Source organism: Hemitrygon akajei, chromosome 10, assembly GCF_048418815.1.
Source record: "Hemitrygon akajei chromosome 10, sHemAka1.3, whole genome shotgun sequence".
NCBI classification, from domain to species: domain Eukaryota; kingdom Metazoa; phylum Chordata; class Chondrichthyes; order Myliobatiformes; family Dasyatidae; genus Hemitrygon; species Hemitrygon akajei.
The window spans coordinates 23,957,881-23,983,104 of NC_133133.1; the positions used below are offsets into that span (position 1 = coordinate 23,957,881).

A 25,224-nucleotide genomic window follows, 5' to 3' on the forward strand; every position below is an offset into this window, starting at 1 on the left:
AGAGGAGATTTACTAGAATGTTACCTGAGTTTCAGCACCTAAGTTACAGAGAAAGGTTGAACAAGTTAGGTCTTTATTCTTTGGGGCGTAGAAGGTTGAGGGGGGACTTGATAGAGGTATTTAAAATTATGAGGGGGATAGATAGAGTTGACGTAGATAGGCTTTTTCCATTGCGAGTTGGGGAGATTCAAACAAAAGGACATGAGTTGAGAGTTAGGGGGCAAAAGTTTAGGGGTAACACGAGGGAGAACTTCTTTACTCAGAGAGTGGTAACTGTGTTGAACGCGCTTCCAGTAGAAGTGGTAGAGGCAGGTTCGATGTTGTCATTTTTTTAAAAATTGGATCGGTATATGGACAGGAAAGGAATGGAGGGTAATGGGCTGAGTGCAGGTCGGTGGGACTAGGTGAGAGTAAGCATTCGGCATGGACTAGAAGTGCCAAGATGGCCTGTTTCTGTGCTGTAATTGTTATATGGTTATATGATTATATCATGGTTGGTACAATATTCTTTTAACTCCAGTTCCTCCCTGAGACATATAGTCCTCAGCTCCCTTGTAACCCAAAAGTCTCCCTAAGCTGAACATATTCTGTGACAGCAGATATTTTGGGTATATCAAACCTACAAATTAGAAGCAAGTTCAAACTTGCTGGCCCCTCAAATCTGCTCTGCCATAAAATAAGATCATAGCTGATATGATTGTCATCTCAACTCCATATTCTCAATCAGAAATTCAGAATTCAGAGGTGCAAGGAGAGCTGGGAACCCTGTTGCAGAATTCTAACCCATATTTCGACTTTTAATTACCTGATATGTTTGCTTGCTAATTTACTGCATCTCACGCAAAACAATATCCAGATCCCATTGTACTGCAACATTTTGTGGTTTCTCGTCATTTAAACAATGATCTGTGTCCTATTCTTTGTCGAATGGTCTGGAGAAATTAGTGAATGAGTGCTAAGGTGGTTTACCATCTTTCCATTGAAGGAATTGTTTCCAGATTATTTTTGGTGAAGTACAAATATTCAGATTTAAACTATCCCACAGATCCTATACTTTTAAATGCAGTATTTTATGGAATTATGGTATTTGATATATGATATATGGAATTAAGTCAGTGAGTTTTAGCAGTATAGGAAGTGGTGCCAAGCAGTGCAACTAAAACCAGCAGCAGCTCATAAATCCCATTTGTGGCACCTGATATTATTTTCATTTGTAAAGTGGCACAAAGTATTATCAATTTTAGAACCCACAATACGCACTTTTTTTGTCTCACTGTTAGTGGCAACTTCATTAGGTACAGGAATAAAGTCTGGTGTGATTTTCTGCTGCTGTAGCCCATCCACTTCAAAATTTGGTGTGTTGTGCATTCAGAGATGCTTTTCTGCACACCACTGTTGTAATATGTGGTCATTTGAGTTACTGTCACCTTCTTGTCAGCTTGAACCAGTCTGGCCATTCTCCTCTGACCCCTGATATTAAAAATGCATTTTTGCCCACAGACCTGCCACTCAATGGACATTTTTTTTTGTTTCTTGCACTATTCTCTGTAAATTCTAGAGACTGTTGTATTTAAAAATCCCAGGAGATCAGCAGTTTCTGAGATACTCAGACCACCCCATCTGGCACCAACAATCATTCCACAGTCAAAGTCACTTCAATTACATTTCTTCCCATTTTAATCAATGTTGTCTGAACAACAGAACCTTATGACCATATCTGCTTTTATGCACTGAGTTGCTGCCACATTTTTGGTTGATTAGATAGATAGATAGATAGATAGATAGATAGATACTTTATTCATCCCCATGGGGAAATTCAACTTTTTTTCCAATGTCCCATACACTTGTTGTAGCAAAACTAATTACATACAATACTTAACTCAGTAAAAAAATATGATATGCATCTAAATCACCATCTCAAAAAGCATTAATAATAGCTTTTAAAAGTTCTTAAGTCCTGGCGGTAGAATTGTAAAGCCTAATGGCATTGGGGAGTATTGACCTCTTCATCCTGTCTGAGGAGCATTGCATCGATAGTAACCTGTATATTTCAGTATATAGGTATATTTCAATAATAAGCGGGCCATACCTAATAAAGTAGCCAATGAGTTTAAAAAATACAAAGAGAAAATGCTAATAATATGTAACAGGTCAGGCAACATCTGTGGAGACACTGAATTAAAGTCTCTCATCTTTCACTGGAACCTGTGGAAGTTCATTAAGCTAAAACGTTGTCTCTGTTTCTCTCCCCAGAAATGCTGCCTGACCTTGCTGAGTCTTTACAGCATTTTCTATTGTTATTTTAGATTTTAGATTCTTCACTCATTTGCTTTTTGATAAATTTTTGGAGACCTTTTGGGGATTCTTGTGTAAGTTAGAGGGGTCAGTAGCTTGTTTGAAGGCCCTTTCCCAAATCTGAGTGACTCTGAACACAGCTATTATCTGTAAAGAACCAAGAATCTTCTTTGCAGTTAAATAAAACACTACAGCACAGTTCAGGCCCTTTGCCCCATAATGTTGTGCTGATGTTTTAACCTACTTCACGATCAAACTAACACTTCTGTCCTACATAGCCGATAATTGTCCATATTTTTTGTTTGATTTTTCTTTCATCCATGTGCCCAAATACATGGTAGTATCCAATTCCTGCAATCCAGTCATTTGGTAAGAGCTTCACCTGAGCATCTTAATAGTTCATTTTGCATCTCTTCAGGGTAACCCAGGACCACCAGGCTTCAATGGACCAAAAGGAGACCCAGGATTTCCAGGTCCTCCAGGATTCCCAGGTAAGAAAGAAGGCACCATATTTTTTTCTGGAATAGTATGGCTTTCTACCTGCTGGAATCCAGTTCAACTGTTCTTTAAGATAAAGCAGCTTAAAAATTCTGTGGTGTTGCACAACTTCCTCATGCACAGTGCTGAGGAATTTTTATCTAAAATGCTAAACACAATCAGCCTAGGCACCAGAGACTGTAGATACTGGTATGTGGAGCAAATCACAAAGAGCTGGAGAAGCTCAGCAGGTCAGGTAGTATCTGTGGAAGGAAATGGACAGTCAGATGAAGACTCTCCTGAGGGACTCCCATGCACAGCTCTCGTGGGTGGCAAAGTTAGCATAGCGCTATTACTGACCCAGCTGTCTGTAAGAAGAAAGCACATTCTCCCCGTGACTCTGTGAACAAGATATCAGGGAAAACTCTTGCAAAGCCGCCACATTCTGAGTTTTACTTTTCATTTGAAGCACTACATTTCCGATACTGCAAGCCCCTTTCTGAACACTGCATGCAAGTACCAGCAGAGATATTAATGTGCCTTTCAGAGCTGAAACATTCATATCAACATACAAATAAGAAGCAGGCATAGTTATTTGACCACTCAAGCCCGCTTTGTCGTTAATAAGCTAATGGTAGATCATGTTAAATTCATAGTCAGAAGTAAACCTGCTCATACTGAATCTTACTATATCTGCTAGAAATGCTAACAATATTAACCATTTGAATTCAATGTTGGCTGAACTTTCTGTGTGTGTCTTTACAAAAGATACAAGATGAGAAGCAATCATCTTAAGTATGAAGATCAGTTTGCCATCTGGTAATCATTGGGCTAGATCTCTCTCAAATGAACCTGCAAACCTTGCTTGCTCACCATGCAAGTGTGGGTCCGACCTTGAGACAACTCAGTTGACATTTGGCTTAATATGTTATGCACATCCTTTGAGTCAACTGTGAGACCAGAAGTACATGAGGTCAGCCACTTCAGTGGGATCTGCTCCATTTTCTCTGAGGTTTGACTCTCAGTGCAATTTGCGGTTGTAGATGCAAATGGCTCATTAGGTAAGTATTGGATTTTGGTGAAAGATGTGGCTTCATCCAAGTTCTCACTTGTTTCACAGGGGTGAAAGGATCTCCTGGACCTCCAGGTCTTAAGGGGCCTCCAGGTGAAACAGGACTGCCTGGTGAACCAGGTAGGTTTTAACTGCCTTGTCAATCTTTAGATTTGCTTAGCCTCTATATCCTGACAAAGTTTAAAGTTCAAAGTAAATTTATTATCAAAGTACAAGTATTTCCCCATATACAACCCTGAGATTCATTTTCTTGCTAGCACTCAATAAGTACATAATAAAATCAATGAGAGACCACACCAACTGCACATTCAACCAGTGTGCAAGACAATAAACTGTGCAAATACAAGAAGAAAGAACTGCTAATTTCTCTGTCTTTCCCATTTTAACCCATGACCTTTGTTATGCAGGTCCACGTGGTCCACCTGGACCATTTGTATCAGTGCCGCCTTTGAAAGGAGAACCGGGTTTACCAGGAGAACCGGGCGCACCTGGTCTTAAAGGAACACCAGGCACACCTGGCTCACCAGGATCTCCAGGTAAGACAACAATAACTTATACAGTAGCCCTGAATGTGAATATAAAAGATTAAATTTGCACACTCAGCAACTGGGAATCCATGTCCCAATTATTGCTCTTCTGTTACAGAATTAGAGAATGAAATTTGAAATAATGCAGATGCTAGAAATCAGGGGGAGAAAACAAAAGTGCTCAGCAAATACTCAGGCATCAAACAGAAACTGCTGATGTTTCAGGTCAAGAGCCTTTTGCCACAATTGGCTCACTTTAGTGAAGTTTTTGGCCTGAAATGTAAACTCTGCTTTTCTTTCCAAAGATTTCTAACTGCTTCCAGCATTTGTAAAATTTGAATGATTTTGTAAAAATGCTTCTCTCTCCCAGGCCCTTTGGGACCCCCTGGTGACCCAGGGCAGGATGGACTTCCTGGATTTAACGGACCAACTGGGCCAAAAGGAAGTCCAGGTCCTTCAGGTGAATCAGGTAAGAGTAGGAAGTGTAGTTGTTACTCATTATTAGCTTGCAGCAAGATTCTTATGTATTAACATTAATTTTAAGGAATTTCCAATCCAGAGCTAAGGATGCTGCCCTATCCCTTTCCATTGCCAATGGCACGGTGATATTTGCTAATTGAGATGTATGAGCATTTAGGATACTGCTCAATTTTTATCCCCCCCCCCAATATTTTTCCAAAATGTGAAAGCTAAACAAAGCTACTGCTATGATAAGACCAAACTCAGGTTGGAGGAGCAAGCATATTCCGTCTGGGTAGCCTCCACCCTGATGGAACGAACGTCAATTTCTCTAACTTACATTCATTTCTTCCTCCGCACCACCCCTTTGAATCCTCCCACACCGTGTCCCTTTTCCCATTCCCTCTCGCCCTTTCTCCTCAGCTGCCCTCATGACCAGCCCATCAGCTCCCTATGGTTCCCACCTCCTTTCCTTTGTTCCTCAGTTCCACTCCAGAATTTTGTGTGTTAATGAAACATTGCAAAAATAGTGAGTACAGGACCCTGACCTTGGTTCCATCTGGTGTACTACTGTGGCCCACTTTTCCTCAAAGTCTTTTGCCCTGTCCACCAGTGGTTATTAAGAATTAATTCTTGCCAGATTACATTCTCAGAACAGACATTCTTTCTGTACTATCCAGGGCAGAGTCAACAAGTGATTTAATCATGTGAATTATCTTGTCCCCGTGGTGATCAAGCCATGCACAATTTGGTGCATTAGGATCTGAGTGTACTAGTGGCCAAGGTGCAGGAGTAGCAGACATTGGAGGTGTGTGGTGGGGTTTGCAAACGGTATGTTAGCCTTTATAAACGGAGGATTTGATCACGGGAATAAGGGATTCTAATTGAAATTGCCTTCATGAGAGTGCATCCGGTGTCATGTGTGTAGTGAACACATCCTGGGTGAGGAGGGGTCCTTAACGATGGATGCTGCCTTTTTTGAGGTATCACCTTTTGAAGATGTCCTCGATGCTGGGGAGGCTGGTGCCAGTGGTGGAGCATCTTTACCTTCAAAAAGAGGCTGCATGATAGTGTGGTAGTCACAGATGGGGTTTCAATTCCCACTGCTGTCTGTGAGGAGTTTGTACGTTCTCCCCATGACCTCATGGGTTTCTTCAGGGTGCTCTGGTTTTCTTCCACATTCCAAAGGTGGTTAATGAGTCGTGGGCATGTTACACTAGCGTCAGTAATGTGGAGACTCTTGTGGGCTGCCCAGCACAACCTTCACTGATCTGATTTGATGCAAAGGATGCATTTCACTGTATGCTACAATGCACACGACACATAAAGCTCATCTTTATCTCTAGATGTACCTGCCATTGAAGGAGTGCAGCAAAACCTGCTTCCAGGGATGGCAGGTTTACTGTATGAGGAGGGAGTCGATGGAACAGGATAATAATCTATAAAGTTTGGGATAACGAGAGGAAAGCTCATCAAAACTTTCAAACTTTGTAGAGGGGTTAGCAGTAGATGCATGGAGGATGTTTCCACTAACTGAGCTGCCTAGGATCAGGAAGGTGCTGTTTTAAAATAAGGACATTTTAGAACTTGGATGAGAAAAAAATCTGTTCATACAGATGGTGTTGAACCTTTGGAATTCTGCACCATAAAAGGTCTTGGCAGCTCAGTCACTGAATTCATTCAAAAAAAAATCAGAATCAGGTTTAATACCACTGACATAGTCGACAAATCTGTTGTTTTTCAGCAGCAGATAAATACAATATATAAAAGTACTATAAATTACATTAGGAAGTATATATTACAATTTTAAATTTAAAAAGTAGTTCAAAAACAGAGCAAAGATAGTGAGGTAGTGTTCATGAGTTGGTTCACTGTCCATTCAGAAATCTGATGGTGCAGGGAAAGAAGGTGTTTTTAAAATGTTGAGTGTGTGGCTTCAGGCTGCTGTACTTCCTTCCTGTTGGTAGTATTGAGAAGTGAACACGTCCTGGGTGAGGAGGGGTCCTTAACGATGGATGCTGCCTTTTTGAGGTATCACCTTTTGAAGATGTCCTCGATGCTGGGGAGGCTGGTGCCAGTGGTGGAGCTGGCAGAGTTTACAACTCTCTGATAAGAGACTGGTTGATAAGGGAATCAAGGGATATGGTGCTGCAAAATTATGCTGAGCCAGATTATCCATGAACCTGATAAAGCGTAAAGCAGGCTCAAAGGGCCAGATAGCCTACTCCTGCTTTTATTTCTTATCTTCTTAAGGATTAAAACCACTGGAATTGAACGTGGCGATGCTAGTTTGTGTTCTTATGGCTGGAAGTCGCTAAAGTTGAAAGTGGCATCACCAGGTTATGTTCCACCCTCCATGACATCGACCTCTTATGGTACCCAGAGCCATTCAAACAACTGAGTTCAATCCAAAGGAAAGACACTTACATTTACAGTACTATGCTGCTACCGCAAAAAAAAAACACAAATGTAACAGCAAATGTGAGTGATGATGAACCTGATTCTGATATGGATTTCTATTGTGTACTGCATGTGGGAAGAGGGAAAGGGAGAGGGGAGGGAGCAGGAAGCACCAGAGAGACATTCTGCAATGATCAATAAACCAATTGTTTGGAATCAAATAACCTTGCCTGGTGTCTCAGGGCTGGGTGTGTCTGCACCCAAACAACCCCCCACCCCTGACATTCTTCCTCTGCCACCTGCCCTTGGTGCTCTACCCTTGCTATTCCAAACATCCGTTACTCCCAACTCTGTGTGTGTGTGTGTGTGTGTGTGTGTGTGTGTGTGTGTGTGTGTGTGTGTGTGTGTGTGTGTGTGTGTGTGTGTGTGTGTGTGTGTGTGTGTGTGTGTGTGTGTGTGTGTCTAAGACTTTTGCACAGTATGGTGTTTATTGTGAGCCAATCCCAAGCCTTTGTACATTTCCCTACTAAGGCAATAGGCATGTTGGTATTATGGAAGTGTATAAAATCTCAGTAATATGTAGGCTGAAGCATGAACATAACACCTATTGGGCTGTGTTTCAACTTCAGTAAAGTTTGAAAAGGATCATTAGTGGATTGTCGCTCTTATACCGTACAGTATATCAGCTGCAGACCGCCCTCCACCCCTACCACATCCAAAGTTCCTTTCCATTGAAATTATTAAAAAGTAATACAAAAGTGGGTGTACAGCAGATGGAAAATCTTTATCATCTCTTTTATTTCCACATCAGAATCAGGTTTATTATCATTGTCTTATACACTGTGATTTGTTTTGCAGCCATGGTAAAGTAAAAAGACTTAATATTACTATAAATATTAAAAAATGCAAAAACGCCAAAAAGGAATAGTTTTCTTGGGTTCATGGACCGTACAAAATTCTGATGATTGTTGGCGGGGGTGGGTGTAGGAGAAAAAACTGTTCCTAAAACTTTGAGTGTGAGTCTTCTTACCTCCTTCCTGATGGTAGTAATGAGAGGAGGGCATGCCTCGGATGATGAGGGCCCTTAATGATAGATGCCATCTTCTTGAGGCATCACTTACATGATGATGAAGGTTGTGCAAGTGATGGAACTGGCTGAGTCTATCATCTTCTGCAGTCTCTTGCATTGAGTCCTCCATACCGGAAGGTGATGCACCCAGTCAGAATCCTCCCCAATGTAGAAGTTAGCAAGATTCTTTGGTGGCATACTAAATGTCCTCAAACTCCGAACAAGGCAGTACCGCTGGCAAAAATACGTTGGAATCCATTTCCAGCATTCACAGATATTGCATGTCAATTTTAGCAAATGTGTGCCAATAATTTTATTCTGCTGCTTATCCCATATGAAAATGGTCTTCAACAGGTGACAGAGGTTACCCTGGGCCTCCTGGCCCTGATGGTCTTCCTGGATCACCAGGCCTTCCAGGTGGTTCGGCAGCTCATGGATTCCTCATTACCCGACACAGTCAGTCAACTGAGGTGCCACGTTGTCCTCCTGGAACGACTGTCATCTACAACGGCTTCTCTCTGCTTTATGTACAAGGCAATGAGAGAGCACATGGACAAGATTTAGGTGAGAATTGTCTCATTACTGCACTGTAAGAATATACAAGGAAGAGATGCTTGTTAATTCTACACAACTTCGATGTTACTATTGCTACAAAAGACACAACCATTGGTAGGCGAATGTACCAATTAAACTTCCATTTATATATTTGCATAATGTTATGTTGAAGTTGTATAAGACATTGGTGAGGTGTAATTTGGAGTATTGTGTGCAGTTTTGGTCGCCTGCCTGGAGGAAAGGTGTAAATAAGGTTGAAAGAGTACAGAGAAAATTCACAAGGATATTGCCGAGTCTAGAGCACCTGAGTTATAAGAAAAAGTTGAACAGGTTAAGACTTTATTCCTTAGAACGTAGAAGATTGAGAGGGGATTTGATAGAGGTATACAAAATCATGAGGGCTATAGGGTGGGTAAATGCAAGCAGGCTTTTTCCACTGAGGTTGGGTGGGACTACAACCAGAGATCATGGGTTAACAGAGAAAGGTGAAAAGTTTAAGGGGAACGTGAGGGGAAACTTCTTCACTCAGTGATCGGGCGAGTGTGAGATGAGCTCCCAGCACGAGTGCTGCATGCGAGCTCATTTTCAATGTTTAATCGAAGTTTGGTTAAGTACATGGATGGTAGGGATATGGAGGACTATGGTCCTGTTGGAGTAGGCAGTTTAGCTAGTTTTAGCATAGGCTAGATGGGCCAAAGGGCCTGTTTCTGTCCTGTACTTTTCTATGACACAATGACTCTGTTTCTTTCATAATATACATATATAATCAATTTAACATAGCCAAGGTCCTTCACAAGATGGGGTCTAATCAAAACTGGAACACAACAGGTAAGTGTAAATGGTCAAAGAAGCGAACTGTTGAACAGGAAGGCAGTACAGTAACATAAAGGATTAGCATGACAATTTACAGTGCCAGCTATCGGAAATTGGGGTTCAATTCATACAGCCGACTCTATGGAGTCTGTGTGCTCTCCTTATGACCGCATGGGTTTCCTCTGGGTGCTCTGGTTTCCTCCCACATTCCAAAAATGTGCGGGTGGTGGGGTGTGTGGCAACATTTGTGGGCTGCCACCCAGCATATCCTGGGACTGTATTGGCTGTTGACACGTATTGCACGTTTCACTGTATATGCATTGATGTGTCAATGTACTTGTGACAAATAAAGCTACCGTAATCTTTAATGTAGAAGTGGAGCGGATCTCTCAATAAACTTGAATCTGACAAGTGCATAGTAAACAACCAAACTGATGTTGTATATTTCTTCAAAATTGATTTGTCCATTCAGAACTCTTATCAAGGTCATTAGACGAATAACATAGGTTGGATTTATTTATTGGTTGGCATTTTTTTCATTTTTATTGTCACAGATACCAAGATACAGTGAAAAGCTTGTCTTGCATACAGTTCATTGAGATCAGATTTGAATTATTACCAGGTAAAACAATAACAATGTAGAATAAAGTGTAACAGCTACAGGGGAAATGCAATAAAGTGCAAGATCACAACGAGGTAGATGGTGAGGTGAAGAGTCCATCTTAACACACAAGAGGTCCATTCAAGAGTTAGATAATAGCAGGATTGAAGCTGTCCTTGAGCCTGGTGGTACGCATTTTCAGGCTTTTGTTTCTTCTGTTCGATAGGAGAGGGGAGAGCAGAGAATATCTGGGATGGGCAGGGGGTTTTAATTAATTTTGGCTGTTTTATCGAGGTAATAAGAAATATGGAGAGTCCACAGAATCTACAGAGGAATGGCAAAAGTTCCAGAGACAACATGCAGGAATATGCATTTACTGAAATGGTTATTGTGATCTGGAATGTACTGGCTGAGTCTATTGTGTGGTAAATGTCAAATGGAAATTGGATAAATACTAAAAGTAAAACATATTGTTGGAGAATGGGAAATAAATAAACATGCAAATAGAATACTTGGAACTCTTTTTATGAACTGGGACCAGTGTAATGGCACAAATGTCTTTATCTTCTGCCATATTTTTCTATGGATTGATTTTTGTTCTTTCTTCTCCAGGAACGGCTGGGAGCTGTCTGCGGCGCTTCAGCATGATGCCATTTATGTTCTGTAACGTCAATAATGTGTGTAACTTCGCCTCAAGGAATGACTACTCCTACTGGCTCTCAACACCTCAGCCAATGCCAATGAGCATGGCCCCAGTGAACGGAGAGAACATTCGACCCTTCATCAGCAGGTAGGTCCGTCTGCAGGCAACAGTCAAACTCATCACTGCTGTGCTTTTGGCAAGAGAAAAATGGTTAATGTCATACATGTAATGTGAGTCAGATCTAAATGGTCCTGCAAACTCTTCTCCACATCTTTTGTAAATCTTCATAAGTTTTCTTCTCGGCTAGAAATATTGGTTGTTTCTTACTCTCCATAAATACTGTCTGACCTTCTAAGATTCTTCAGCATCTTGCGTGTTGCTCTAGATTTTCAGCTTCTGCAGAATTTCTTGTGTTCGTACATTTTCTTTATCGGCCACACATTGTCACAGTCAAGCCAGCATTAAATGTCCATCTCTGGATCTCCTCTGTGTATGTAATGAAGAACTACCTTCTTCAATCATTGAGGCCTATTGGGTGAAGATATTGTACTCCCAGAGTGCTTTTAAGTAAAAAGTTCCGGAATACAGGTAGTCCCCGAGTTATGAACATCCGACTTATGAACAACTTGTACTTACGAACCAAGGAAGGAGAATGCCGTCCGCCATTTTAAGTCAGATCGCGACGCCGTCTGCCATTTTAAGTCGTTGTAGTTGACACTGTGTTGAGTGCTTACTTTGTATTTGGCTTAAATTTTTCTTAGTAAGATTCACCCTGACCCCGACCCCCCCCCCCAGTTCCGGTCGGCTGGTGGCGCAGTGAGAACAGCGCTGGGCTGGAGAACGGAGGTTCGATTTAGTGACAGACCGCTCCCGTGCCGGGTTGATGTTGATCCAGTGACTCTCATACCATCCATGCCAGGTTGATGTCGAGCTCACAACTCGACCTCGTTAAAAAAAACACTGCGACCTCCTGTTTAAATTCCCAGGCGGAATATTGCGGAGTATTAAATACCCAAACCCAGCACAGCCCCCACTTGTCCCATGTCTCAGTGCGGTGGTCCTTAGGACCCAGCAGACCTCGGGAGCCAGCGGAGCTCGGGACCTGCCGCCCACTGTGTTTCTGTTCCATTGACGGGAAGTGATCGCGATTGAAAATAAAGTGGAAATAATAAAGCGTTTGGAAAGAGATGAAACGCTATCGGTCATTGGAAAAGCATTAGGCTACAGTCGGTCAATGATCGGAGCAATTTTAAAGGATAACAGATAAAGTGAGAATAATGGAGCATGTGAAAGGCCCTGCCCCGGTGAAAGCTACAATTATTACTAAGCAACGCAGTGATTTAATTATTGGTATACATACGTTTCTTAAGTGTTTTATATGCATAGAAAGGTAAAATATATACTATATATTAAGACAAATGTTTGACTAACTGACGCTAAATAATATCGGATGTACTTGTTCTGACTTTACGTACAAATCCGAACTTAAAGACGGACTCAGGAATGGAACTCGTATGTAACCCGGGGACTGTCTGTATAGACCAACCAATAAAACAAAGAGTGAGTGACTCACATTAGTGATTTAAAATAAATCTTCTGTAACATTATATTTAGATGTAAAATCACCACTCCCTCTCACCCCAGTTCAGTTGGCAGCTGAATGTAATGAAAATTCAGTTGCCGTCATCAGCAGCCCCCAACTGGAGCTTCTGTGCACTGATCTCACCAGAGCAAAAAGCTCTGATATGTGGCCAGTTTGAATATTGAGACTTGGCCATCTGAAGGAGGTGGGGGTTTTTATTTGACTCACTGGAGAATCTTCCCCCTCAATATCCACCCCCTGTGTTACCTTATATCTTTTGTCCCATGCCACATTTTCTATAGTAATCACATGTTGACTTGGAATTGCTGCCTGCGCCATGCGACAGTGAGGATAGGAAAAGAATGAGCTGGCAGATAAATGTGTGGCTGAAGAATTGGACCGGGGGCAGGGATTCAGATTTCTGGATAATTGGGACCTCTTCTGAGAGACCTGTACAAAAGGGATGGGTTGCACTTGAATCCGAGGGAACCAGTCTGATAGAGCTGAGGATGAGCCAACAGGTTTACAAGTAGATGATGTAGCATGTAATATGAATGTAAGGAAGGACAAGCCAATGATTGGGTACAACTGCACACAGAGCAAAGAGTTAAATTGTACCACAAAAGGAAAATCCAAAAGGACGAAGAATGCAGGAGTGAAAGTGCTATATTTAAATGCACGTAGCATTTGGAATTAGGTGAACAAACTTGTGGCGCAATTAGAGATTGGTCAGTATGAAGTTGTGAGCATGTCTGAGTAATGTCTGAAAGAAGGCCATAGTTGGGAGCTAAACATCAAAGGATACACTTTGTATCAAAAGGACAGGCAGGAAGGCATAGGTGATCATGTGGCTCTGTTGGTAAGGGATGGAATTACATCTTTAGAAAGTGGTGACATAAGGTCAGAGAATGTTGAATCGTTGTGGGTGGAGTTAAGAAACTACAAGGGTAAAAAGAAACCATTATGGGAATCATATAGAGGTCTCCAAATAGTAGCCAAGATGTGGGGTTGAGATTGCAAAAGGAGCTGGAAAGGGCATGTAATAGGGGTAATGATACAATTGTAATGGGGGACTTCAATATGCAAGGGGATGGGAAAATCCGATAGTTGTTGGATTGCAAGAGAGGGAATTTGTTGAAAGTCTATGAGATGGCTTTTTAGAGCAGCTTGTGCTTGAGCCTACTCGGAGAAAAGGCCATCTTAGATTGGGTGTTGTGTAATAACCCAGATCTTATTAGGGAGCTTAACATAAAGGAACCCTTAGGAGGCAGTGACCATAATATGATTGAATTCATACTGCAATTTGAGAGGGAGATGTATAATTCACATGTATCCATTTCACAGTGGAATAAAGGGAATTACAGAGACATGATAGAGGAACTTGTCCAGGTGGATTGGAGGAGGATACTGGCGGGGATGATGGCAGAGCAGAGATGGCTGACGTTTCCACGAATAGTTCACAAGGCATAGAACAGATATATCCCACAGAGGAAGAAGTTCTCAGATGGCAGGGGTAGGCAACGGTGGCTGATAAAGGAAGGTAAGGACTGCATAAAAGCCAAGGAGAGGGCATATGAAGTAGCAAAAGTGACTGGGAAGTTGGATGATTATGAAGCTTTTAAAATTAAACAAAAGGCAACTAAAAAAGTGATAAGAAGGGCAAAGATGGACTATGAGGGCAGACTAATCAATACTATAAAGAAGGGTAACAGAAGATTTTTAGTTATATAAAGAGTAAAAGGGAGGTGAGAGTTGATATTGGACCACTGGAAAATGACGCTAGTGAGGTAGTAATGGGACGTAGTGAGGTAGCAATGGGGGCAAAGAAACAACAAATGAACTTAATGAAACAACACACACAAAATGCTGGTGGAACACAGCAGGCCAGGCAGCATCTATAGGAAGAAGCACTGTCGACGTTTCGGGCCGAGACCCTTCGTCAGAACTAACTGAAAGAAAAGATAGTAAGAGATTTGAAAGTAGGAGGGGGAGGGGGAAATGTGAAATGATAGGAGAAGACAGGAGGGGGAGAGATGAAGCTAAGAGCTGGAAAGGTGATTGGCAAAAGGGATACAGAGCTGGAGAAAGAAAAGGATCATGGGATGGGAGGCCTAGGGAGAAAGAAAAGGGGAGGGGAGCGCCAGAGGGAGATGGAGAACAGTCAGAGTGATGGGCAGAGAGAGAGAAAAAAAGGGGGGAATAAATAAATCAGGGATGAGGTAAGAAGGGGAGGGGGGCATTAACGGAAGTTAGAGAAGTCAATGTTCATGCCATCAGGTTGGAGGCTACCCAGCCAGTATATAAGGTGTGGTTCCTCCAACCTGAGTGTGGCTTCATCTTGACAGTAGAGGAGGCCATGGATAGACATATCAGAATGGGAATGGGATGTGGAATTAAAATGTGTGGCCACTGGGAGATCCTGCTTTCTCTGGCAGACAGAGCATAGGTGTTCAGCGAAATGGTCTCCCAGTCTGCGTTGGGTCTCACCAATATATAAAAGGCCGCACCGGGAGCACCGGACGCAGTATACCACACCAGCCGACTCACAGGTGAAGCGTCACCTCACCTGGAAGGACTGTCTGGGGCCCTGAATGGTGGTGAGGGAGGAAGTGTAAGGGCAAGTGTAGCACTTGTTCCGCTTACAAGGATAAGTGCCAGGAGGGAGATCGGTGGGAAGGGATGGGGGGTACGAATGGACAAGGGAGTCACATAGGGAGCGATCCCTGTGGAAAGCAGAAAGAGGGGAGGAGGGAAAGATGTGCTTGGTAGTGGGATCCCATTGGAGGTGGCAGATGTTATGGAGAATTATACGTTGGACCTGGAAGCTGGTGGGGTGGTAGGTGAGGACAAGGGGAACCCTATCCCGAGTGGGGTGGTGGGTGGATGGGGTGAGGGCAGATGTGCAGGAAGTGGGAGAGATGTGTTTGAGAACAGAGTTGATGGTGGAAGAAGGGAAGCCTCTTTGGTTAAAAAAGGAAGACATCTCCTTCGTCCTGGAATGAAAAGCCTCATCCTGAGAGCAGATGCGGCGGAGATGGAAAAATTGCGAGAAGGGGATGGCATTTTTGCAAGAGACAGGGTGGGAAGAGGAATAGTCCATGTAACTGTGAGAGTCGGTGGGCTTATAGTAGATATCAGTAGATAAGCCGTCTCCAGAGATGGAGACAGAAAGATCAAGAAAGGGGAGGAAGGTGTCTGAAATGGACCAGGTAAACTTGAGGGCAGGTTGAAAGTTGGAGGCAAAGTTAATGAAGTCAATAAGTTCAGCATGCTGGAGGAACTCAGTGGGCCAGGCACCATTTATGGAAATGAGTAATCAGTCAATGTTTTGGGTCGAGACCCTTCTTCGGTACTGGAAAGGAAGGGGAGAAGGTGGGGGGAGGGGAGGAAGTAGTACAAGGGGGCAGGTGATAGGGGAAACCGGGAGGGGGGAGGGTGTAAAGTAAAAGGGCTGGGAAGTTGATTGGTGAAAGAGATAAAGGGCTGGAGGAGGGGGAATCTGCACACAATGGCAGTGAAGACAAGTTTCCCAGGAAGGATACATGCCTGTGATAGCGGGTCTGGGTGCGCACATGGTCGAAGAGTCGGAGGGCCACAGAGGGGGTGCAGTGAAGGTGAGCGTCACTGAACTCCCGTCAAATGAAGATTATATGCTTACTTGACAAGCAACCACTGTTTGTGACTGCACAGATCATATTTTACTGCATCTAAGAGTAAGAAAAACATAATCTCTGAGCATCCCAATTTTATGATATTTTTAATGAGTTTGAATTGGGTATTATCACTATGCACAAAGGATGTTTACTACACCAAATAAGGAGGAATTCAATTTCCAAGCAAATATATCTCCAAGTCAGAATAGTGTGTAAGGACAAATTGTCAATGACTTACTTTTTAAATTTAATTTCTTAGGACCTTTATTGCCCATCCCTTAAAAATGTCAGAAGTGAGCTTCTGTCTTGAAATGCAGCAGTCTGATAGTGTAGTTTGATCAAAAACTCCATGGTGTAGAATAGCGGTCACCAACCTTCTTAAGCCCAAGATCCCCTACCTCAGCCTTAGTGAAAGGCAAGATCAACCCCAAGTCAATTAGTTACTCGCATGTGCACCGGGGCAGAAAAGGTCGGAAGTAAAACCCCGCAACCCAGAAGTAGAAATAATGTATGAACACCAGGGGTCACCATCCTTTTATGCACCGCAGACCGGTTTAATATTGAGAATATTCTTGCGGACTGGCTGACGGGGGTGGTGGGGTTGTTAAACACGACCGGAATACAGCGATACTTGAAGCAGGTTCCTTATGTCCAGTCTATTCCGCAATTCGTTTTCGTGGCTCTCAGCACTTAGCTGTTGTCCCGCTTGCTCACGTTTTTTTCCTCTGGAAAAATACACAGTGGATTTGTCTTTAAGTGCAGGATGCTTGGACTCAGGGTACCAAAGCAGTTTTGAGGGCTTCATTGCCTCATTAGACAGCCTCCCAGCCCCGAACTCCAGCCTCTGCCCGCCTGCCACCAGACACCCTGGCCAGGTGCAGCTGGTCATGGGTGGGGTGAAAGGACAAGGTCAGGGCCGGAGGCCCCTGTGCCGGGGCCGCGGCGGTCGCAGTCCGGAGAGAGCGACCGACCGAGCAAGGAGTGCGACAGGGCGCGTGCCCGCCCCCCTTGTAGGATCTATTGGCCGACAAAAGTTTGGCCCGAAGGATGACTTTCAGTAGGTCGCAGCGAGGTAGCTGCTCTGCTACTTACGAAACCTTGAGCCCAAATTAGATCATCTGCGAATATTTTAGCACCAGGTTCCCACGAACATTCGGTGTGGTAAACAAGTTTAGAGGCAGCGCCCATCTGTCCGCGCTCCAGGCCAGTAGCAGCGGCTCTTCCCGAGGTGGCCAGTTACCTGACACCAACCAGTGATCCCTGGTTCGAGGGTATCACTGTGTTTAGGCGACTGATGACCTCGCGTGTATTCAAGTTCAACAGTGAGTGTGACAGGGAATGAGGAGAGGTGCAGCTGACTCCTATCGTTTCCTCGTGGCCCGGTGGTTGGGGACCACTGAAGTACACTGTGTAGTGCGTGGCGGGGGAGCTACACGCATGCGCACTGGGCAGAAAGAATGGAACTAAAACCCCGCAACCCGGAAACAATCTCTCAACAGTATTTGTGTATTTATTTTTCTTTTCTTTTTCGGGATCTACTGGGAAAGTCTCAAAGATCGACCAGCCGATCGCGATCGATGGGTTGGCGACCACTAGTGTAGAACATTGATTAAGAAATTTAGAGTAATACTGTTTTAAATCAGGATGGTGTGCACCTTGCAGGAGAGCCTGCAGGTGGCGCTATTCTCTTCCACCTTAGACTGAAACTGAAATACAGATTTTAAGGGCTTGTGCACATAAATTGAGTACATTCTATATCATGCAGAAAGGCTGATTATTCATTAAAGGTGTGCACACATCTTTTGACACTTGGCTGACAAACTAAATGTATAAATCACTGATTTTTGTCCCAGTTTTTACAGTCATTGGAAGTTTAAATCCTGACAATGATTTCTTCTGCTGTTTCAATCAAAGTATTGATTTATTTAAATAACTATTTTAATATTTTGCACGCTGCTCATTTTAATTTAAGCTACTCTAGGTAAAACAGAGCAACACACACAAAATACTGGAAGAAATCAGCAAGTCAGGCAGCATCTGTGGAGGAGAATCAAGAGTTGAGGTTTGCAGAGACCTTTCATCCTGAAAAAGACCCTCATTCTGAAACAGAAGCTGAACCTGAAGGAGGAAAATTAAGAAAAACTTGAAAAAGGCTGCAGATGCGAGAAATCAAAGCAAAACGCACAAAATGCTGGAGGAACTCAGCGGGCTAAGCAGCATCTATTGAAAAGTGTGAACAGTCAAAGTTTTGAGCCGAGACCCTGCAGGAAAATTCAGACAAAGTGGGATGTTTACCTACCTTAAACAAAAATCCTTAAAGCCCTGATGAAGGGTCTCAGCCCAAACAGTTGACTCTTTGTTCCATGCCATGGAGTCTGCCTGATCTTCTGAGTTCTGCCTCCCTTTTGTGTGTGTGACTCTGGATTTCCAGCATCTGTATTACCTTAAAAGCTATGTTTTCCAATCCAGTGTAATATTCAACGGGCTATCACTGCACTGGATGCTCAGGTTTCCGTGAATCTTGGGTTTTTAACATGGCTGAGTGAGCAAGGTGAACCAGAAGAACCCAGCTGCCAGTCTTGTGACCAGCTGCTATGAACACATTGTCCTTGCAACATATAGTCAGAAGCTGCTTCGGCAATCCTACATTTCTCACAAACAATGCCCAGGTATTTCGTGAAACACAACTGATGCGAATTGCACAATCATCCAACTAATTCTGCATTTTTCCTGGGTATTATCTGGATGTATCTCAAAGAAACAATTGGGCATCCCAACTGATTCTATTGTAAAACCCACTCCAAATGCCCCCCGCATTCCAGTGGTGTGAAAACTGGGGACCCAGGCTTGCTTGGGCCTAACTCCAGCTGCCCAGGGAGATGGGACTCAGCCTGGTTTGGGATGCTGATGGCCTGCTTCTGTTGTTTGCACTGTGTGTGTTTTTTCCCCTCTTTCTCTGCACTGTGGCTTTCGGTCTTTGGGTTATTCGAGTTTCTTGCTTTGTGCCTGCCTATGAGCAGACAAATTTCAACTTGTATAATGTGAACATTCTTCGAGAATAAGTGTGCTTCGAATCTTTGAAACCCAAGCCAATCACAAGGATTTTTCAAAGATGCTGTTGGAAATGAATTGCCTTTTTTTTTTGCTTCCTTTCACCAGTTTGTTCAGAGTGTTAAGGCATTGCTTAGATCTGAGAAAGGAAAGGGGAAGGAAAGCTTTCAACGCCAGCTGTCCCCAGAGAAATTTACCAACCTGTTTGCCAACTGTGAAGCAATTATATAACTGATAAATGTTGGTCAACTTGGCCTGATAGAGAAGGAGCCCCATCAAGAAAGAGGAAAAACAGTATATGCAAAACCTAACTGTGAATTTATTCTCTGTTACAGGTGCTCTGTGTGTGAGGCCCCAGCAATGGTGATAGCTATCCATAGTCAGACCATTCAGATCCCAGTATGTCCAAATGGCTGGATGTCACTGTGGATTGGATACTCCTTTATGATGGTATGCTTCGACTTGTCCTTTTTCATCCACAACCATCACATGGTGCATCATAATTCCAGGCCACCTACAGCATCTTTTGACAAGGCTTGCAGACTATGGCTGCTCTAGCCTTGTAACAGAAAATGCAGAAAACAAAGGAAGTGAATCTGTCAGCCACTGTCTGTATTAGATCTTTTACCCCTAAAAGATTTGACGAAGTTGTGTTGCCTTTATGGCATTTGTTTAGTTTATAATATTTTCGCTTTAGTAATTCGTTTGTTAGCATTTTTTAGTTAAAGTTAGGATTGTTTAAAGTAAATTCGTTGTCTGTGATATATCGCGGCATGCGATGACGTCACATCCGGTTTCGCCGCGTCTTGTGGGAAAATACCGGTTTGGAGAAACGGGAAGGAGGGGGCTCACATGTGCAAGATCAGCGCAAGAAAAGTTGTCTTTCTACGCATTAGAAACATAGTGAAGCAATGCCGTAAGTTCATGAGATAATCAATATGTTGAATTAAAATGTTAACGCTGATTCTGTTAAAAGTAATGACGGTTGATAAGGTTTATGTTTTCGTTAGTTAAAGAGTTGCGGATAGTTTGTGTTGAAGTGTATTTAAAGCAGTCAATGGCGTAGGTAGATTCTGACTATGCTGCATTTTAATGTAATGTAGTTGTAGTTTACTTTTGTAAGTATTTACGATGTAAATGTGATATCAAGAAGGAAACAAATACTGTACAAATTTTGTATTGTTTTATCAACAGTTTTCACCATACGTTAATGTGGAAGAGTGAACAGTAAATGGTTAATCTTACTGCGATCCTGTTTTCATTGACTACGGTTTACCTCGGTGTTTAGTTCAGCGTTCTCTTACACCTGTGCGAGAACACTACAGTGAAAAGGCGGCATTATCAGGTGTTTCAAGTGCTGCAATGACAACTCGATCCAGCATCAAGTCGTTGCCATCCAGCGACAGGGGCAGCAGGGCATCATCAATTAAGGCCGCCCATGCAAGAGCTAAAGCAGAAGCCGCCAAGGTGCGAGCGCTCTACGCCAAACAAGAAGCAAAATTGAAGATGGAAGTGGCTGCCAGAGAAGCCGAAAACCAGAAGGAAGCAGCTGCCAGAGAAATGGAAAAGGCTGCCAGAGAAGCCGAAAACCAGAAGGAAGCAGCTGCCAGAGAAATGGAAAAGGCTGCCAGAGAAGCCAAAAACCAGTTGGAAAGGGCAAGGATAGCGTCAGAGTTAGAAGTGCTGACGCTAGAACGAGAAGCAGAAGCTGCCAGGGTGGAAGCAGAGTTCATAGAAGATGCCTAAGAAATGCATGATCTGGTTGACGTAAAATCTACTTCAGAAAAGATCAGATTGGAATGCACAAGCGACTATGTCCGATCTCAAATAGACTGGAAGACTCGTTCTTCCTCTCCATACTTATTTGATAACGTCCCATGTCATGAGGAGTCTCAGGGAGGCCCGATTGCATCACATCCATCCGAGGAAGACAATTTACCCTTGCAACTCCGCGATGAATTCAAGAATGAAAGGGCTGATGACAAGTACTTCTCGACACCAAACTTACCAGATTTGGCGAGAAGAGAGGCAAAGACCTAATTCAGAACAGCAAATTCCATAACAGATGTACGCCCACAGTCGTATACCCGCCGACATATTTCCCCAGCCCGCATGCCACTTGCGGTTGAACCCATGGCACAGTATTTAGCACAACGAGATCTCGTCACTTCAGGACTATACCAGTTTGATGATAAACCTGAAAATTACCGTGCATGGTACTCCACATTCACCAACACTATCGATGGAGTCCAGCTCGGAGCAACCCAAGAGTTGGATCTTATGACGAAATGGCTGGGAAAAGAATCATGCGAACAGGTGAGGCGCATACGCTCAGTGTACATCAACAACCCCAAGCTAGCCTTAAGCAAAGCATGGGAGAGACTTCGGGAGGGCTATGCGGCCCCTGAAATTATTGAAGCGGCGCTATACCAACGTCTGGGAAATTTTCCTAAGGTGTCAGCCAAGGACCACACTAAGTTAAGAGAGCTCGGAGATTTACTCATGGAGATTCAAGGTGCCAAAGAAGATGGCTACTCAACTGGTCTAGTATACCTAGATACTCCACATGGGATTAGACAAATCATGGACAAACTTCCATTTGGGCTGCAGGAAAGGTGGGTGTCTGTTGCCTCAGAGTACAAGGAAGACCACAAAGGTCGATTTCCTCCCTTTGAGTATTTCACTAGGTTTGTGTGCAAGGAGGCGAAGAAGCGAAACGACCCTAGCCTCATGGGTCCAGGAAGCAGTACAATTTACACCAAGTCAGATAAATCCTCTTCGAATAATTTCAACATTAATAAACCAGTCTCAGTGCTTAAGACTGAAGCCTTTACAACTAACAACAACCCTAGCAAGAATTGTCCATTACATAACAAACCCCACCCCCTCAAAAAATGCAGAACGTTTAGGGAAAAACCCCTTGAAGAGAGGTTGGCCCTTCTCAAGGAGAAAAGAATATGTTTTAAATGCTGTTCCTCTACCTCTCACTTTGCCAGAGAGTGTACGATCGCCGTGAAGTGCCTGGAATGTAATAGCACTAATCACGATGGGGCCATGCATCCCGGCCCGTTACCGCAAACCGACAACGCTCCTTCACCCCCACAACAGGACGGCGGGGAGGGAGAAGCTCACTCCAGGACAACCGTTGCCAGCTCGAGCTGCACAGAAGTTTGCGATCAAGCTCAGTCAAGCCGTTCTTGTTCAAAGATCTGCCTCACTAAGGTATACCCTAAGGGAGCCAAAGACAAGGCCATCAAAGCCTATGTAATTCTGGACGATCAGAGCAATCGCTCACTAGTCAGTCCAGAGTTCTTTAACTTGTTCCACATTGAGAGTAATCAGTTCCCATACTACCTTAGAACTTGCTCAGGCAGCGTGGAAACTTATGGAAAGAAGGCAGAAGGCTTCCAGCTCGAGTCCCTGGATGGTAAAGTCGTCATCTGTCTCCCTCCACTCTTTGAGTGCAATGAAATTTTGAATAACCGCACTGAGATTCCGACGCCAAGTGTGGTGCTACACCAACCACATCTCCACCACATTGCCAAACACATCCCAGAACTGGATCCAAAAGCAGAAATACTCCTGCTATTAGGAAGAGATGTTCTCCGCGGAGGTACACAAGGTTAGGCAGCAGGTCAATGGACCACACGACGCCCCCTTTGCGCAACGCCTGGATCTGGGCTGGGTGGTGATAGGAGAGGTGTGTCTTGGCAACACACACAAACCAACAGTTAACACACTCAAGACCAATGTGCTAGAGAGTGGCCGCCATTCAATTTTTCAACCCTGCACAAGTTTCATGTGTATCAAGGAAGCCCGACCAGGCTTTAACAAATGTAAAGTAACCGACAAGACGCTGGGTCAGTCAGTCTTCGCTCAAACTGAGCACGATAATAAACTTGCTCCATCAGCTCAAGACGCCATTTTCTTAAAAACAAAGGACACCAAGGTCTTCAGAGATGAAGCAAATAATTGGGTCGCCCCACTACCTTTCAGAGAACCACGCCAGTGCTTGCCAAACAACAAAGAGCAGACAGTCAAGCGGTTCACGTCCTTGCAAAAACCCTGAAAAGGAAACCTGAGATGCAGCAACGCACCCGATTGACCCACGAGGTACTGTGCACACTAATGGCAGAGGTCACAGCCATTGTAAATGCACGACCACTCCTACCCGTGTCTTCTGACCCGGAAAACCCCTTCATACTCTCGCCATCAATGCTCCTTACGCAGAAGGCAGGAGCCCCCCCTCCACCAGGGGACTTCTCTGTTAAGGATTTGTACACAAAGCAATGGAGACAGGTCCAGGCTCTGGCAAATTGGTTCTGGTCTCGTTGGAGACAGGAATATCTACCTTTGTTGCAACACAGACAAAAGGTGGACAGAACCCTGCAGGAATCTTCAAGTTGGAGATTTAGTTCTGCTCAGGGACAAGCAAATCGCCCGCAACAGCTGGCCAATGGCCAGAATCACTGCCACATTCCCTAGTAGGGATGGACATGTCAGGAAGGTTGAGTTGAAAACTACCGACCAAGGTGATGTGAAAATTTACCAAAGGCCAGCTACAGAAGTCATTCTACTTCTACCTAACGACTGATTTAGAGACTGAAGTTTGTATTATGTTCATTGTGACCTTACAAAGGTCAAGCGGGGAGTGTATTGCCTTTATGGCATTTGTTTAGTTTATAATATTTTTGCTTTAGTAATTCATTTGTTAGCATTTTTTAGTTAAAGTTAGGATTGTTTAAAGTAAATTCGTTGTCTGTGATATATCGCGGCATGCGATGATGTCACATCGGTTTTGTCGCGTCTTGTGGGAAAATACCAGTTTGGAGAAACGGGAAGGAGGGGGCTCACATGTTCAAGATCAGCGCAAGAAAAGTTGTCTTTCTACGCATTAGAAACATAGTGAAGCAACGCTGTAAGTTCATGAGATAATCGATATGTTGAATTAGAATGTTAACGCTGATTCTGTTAAAAGTAATGACGGTTGATAAGGTTTATGTTTTCGTTAGTTAAAGAGGTGCGGATAGTTTGTGTTGAAGTGTATTTAAAGCAGTCAATGGCGTAGGTAGATTCTGACTGTATGCATTTTAATGTAATGTAGTTGTAGTTTACTTTTGCAAGTATTTACGATGCAAATGTGATATCAAGAAGGAAACAAATACTGTACAAATTTTGTATTGTTTTATCAACAGTTTTCACCATACGTTAATGTGGAAGAGTGAACAGCAAACGGTTAATCTTACTGCGATCCTGTTTTCATTGACGACGGTTTACCTCGGTGTTTAGTTCAGCGTTCTCTTACACCTGAGCGAGAACACTACAGAAGTTTTAGTTTCTCCCCATTTCATTTTTTCGGAGGAAGTGCAGTTCCTTTTACCTGAGCCTGCGTTTGACCTCTCTCCCTCTTTCTGACTACTGCCATCAGGGAGGAGGTGCAGGAATACTGGGGGGCCCACACCAGCAGGTTCAGGAACAGTTGTAGCCTTACAGCCATTGGGCTCCTGGACCAGTGTGAATGGCTTCACTTGCCTCAGCATTGCACTAACTACACAGCCTATCGACTCACTTTCAGGGACTCTGCCATTGTTATGTATGGTTGTATGTGTTCTATTGTATTTCTATATTTTCCTTTGGTTACCTGCAAGAAAATGAATCTAGAGGTTGCATATGGTATGCATACTTTGATAATAAACTTACTTTGAGTTTTTGAACCTTAGTAATCAATAGGTCAATTTTACTGAGATCAGCACCAAAGAGCAGGTACTAATCCTGTTCAGAGTTATCACCGAATAATATTGAGATGGAATTTCCTCTTGATGGGAAATTTGCACAGATGTTGCTGGGTGTTAAGATATGTTGAATATTATTTTACTGCCCGGTACGCTGCTGACATGTTGGGCAGCAATGAATGTCCTCCACCTCTAGCGGTGTTCAGGGTTTCCTCAATAGCTTCCTCTCAATTTTCACTACCATCCATCATACAAGTCCCGGGCGGACACTCCGACGCAGAATGATTGTTCGTTG

General features: G+C 43.4%; 1 protein-coding gene across 1 annotated transcript in view; it reads left to right on the top strand.

Annotated features, from left to right (window-relative positions):
• The window catches only part of col4a5 (collagen, type IV, alpha 5 (Alport syndrome)), a 291,046-nt gene that overhangs the window by 256,384 nt on the left and 9,438 nt on the right, over window positions 1–25,224 (top strand). The window contains exons 44-50 of the mRNA XM_073057907.1: window positions 2,714–2,786; window positions 3,893–3,964; window positions 4,252–4,380; window positions 4,742–4,840; window positions 8,654–8,863; window positions 10,881–11,058; window positions 19,533–19,647. Coding sequence (XP_072914008.1) covers window positions 2,714–2,786; window positions 3,893–3,964; window positions 4,252–4,380; window positions 4,742–4,840; window positions 8,654–8,863; window positions 10,881–11,058; window positions 19,533–19,647 — 876 coding nt within the window. The remainder of the gene's footprint in view (window positions 1–2,713; window positions 2,787–3,892; window positions 3,965–4,251; window positions 4,381–4,741; window positions 4,841–8,653; window positions 8,864–10,880; window positions 11,059–19,532; window positions 19,648–25,224) is intronic.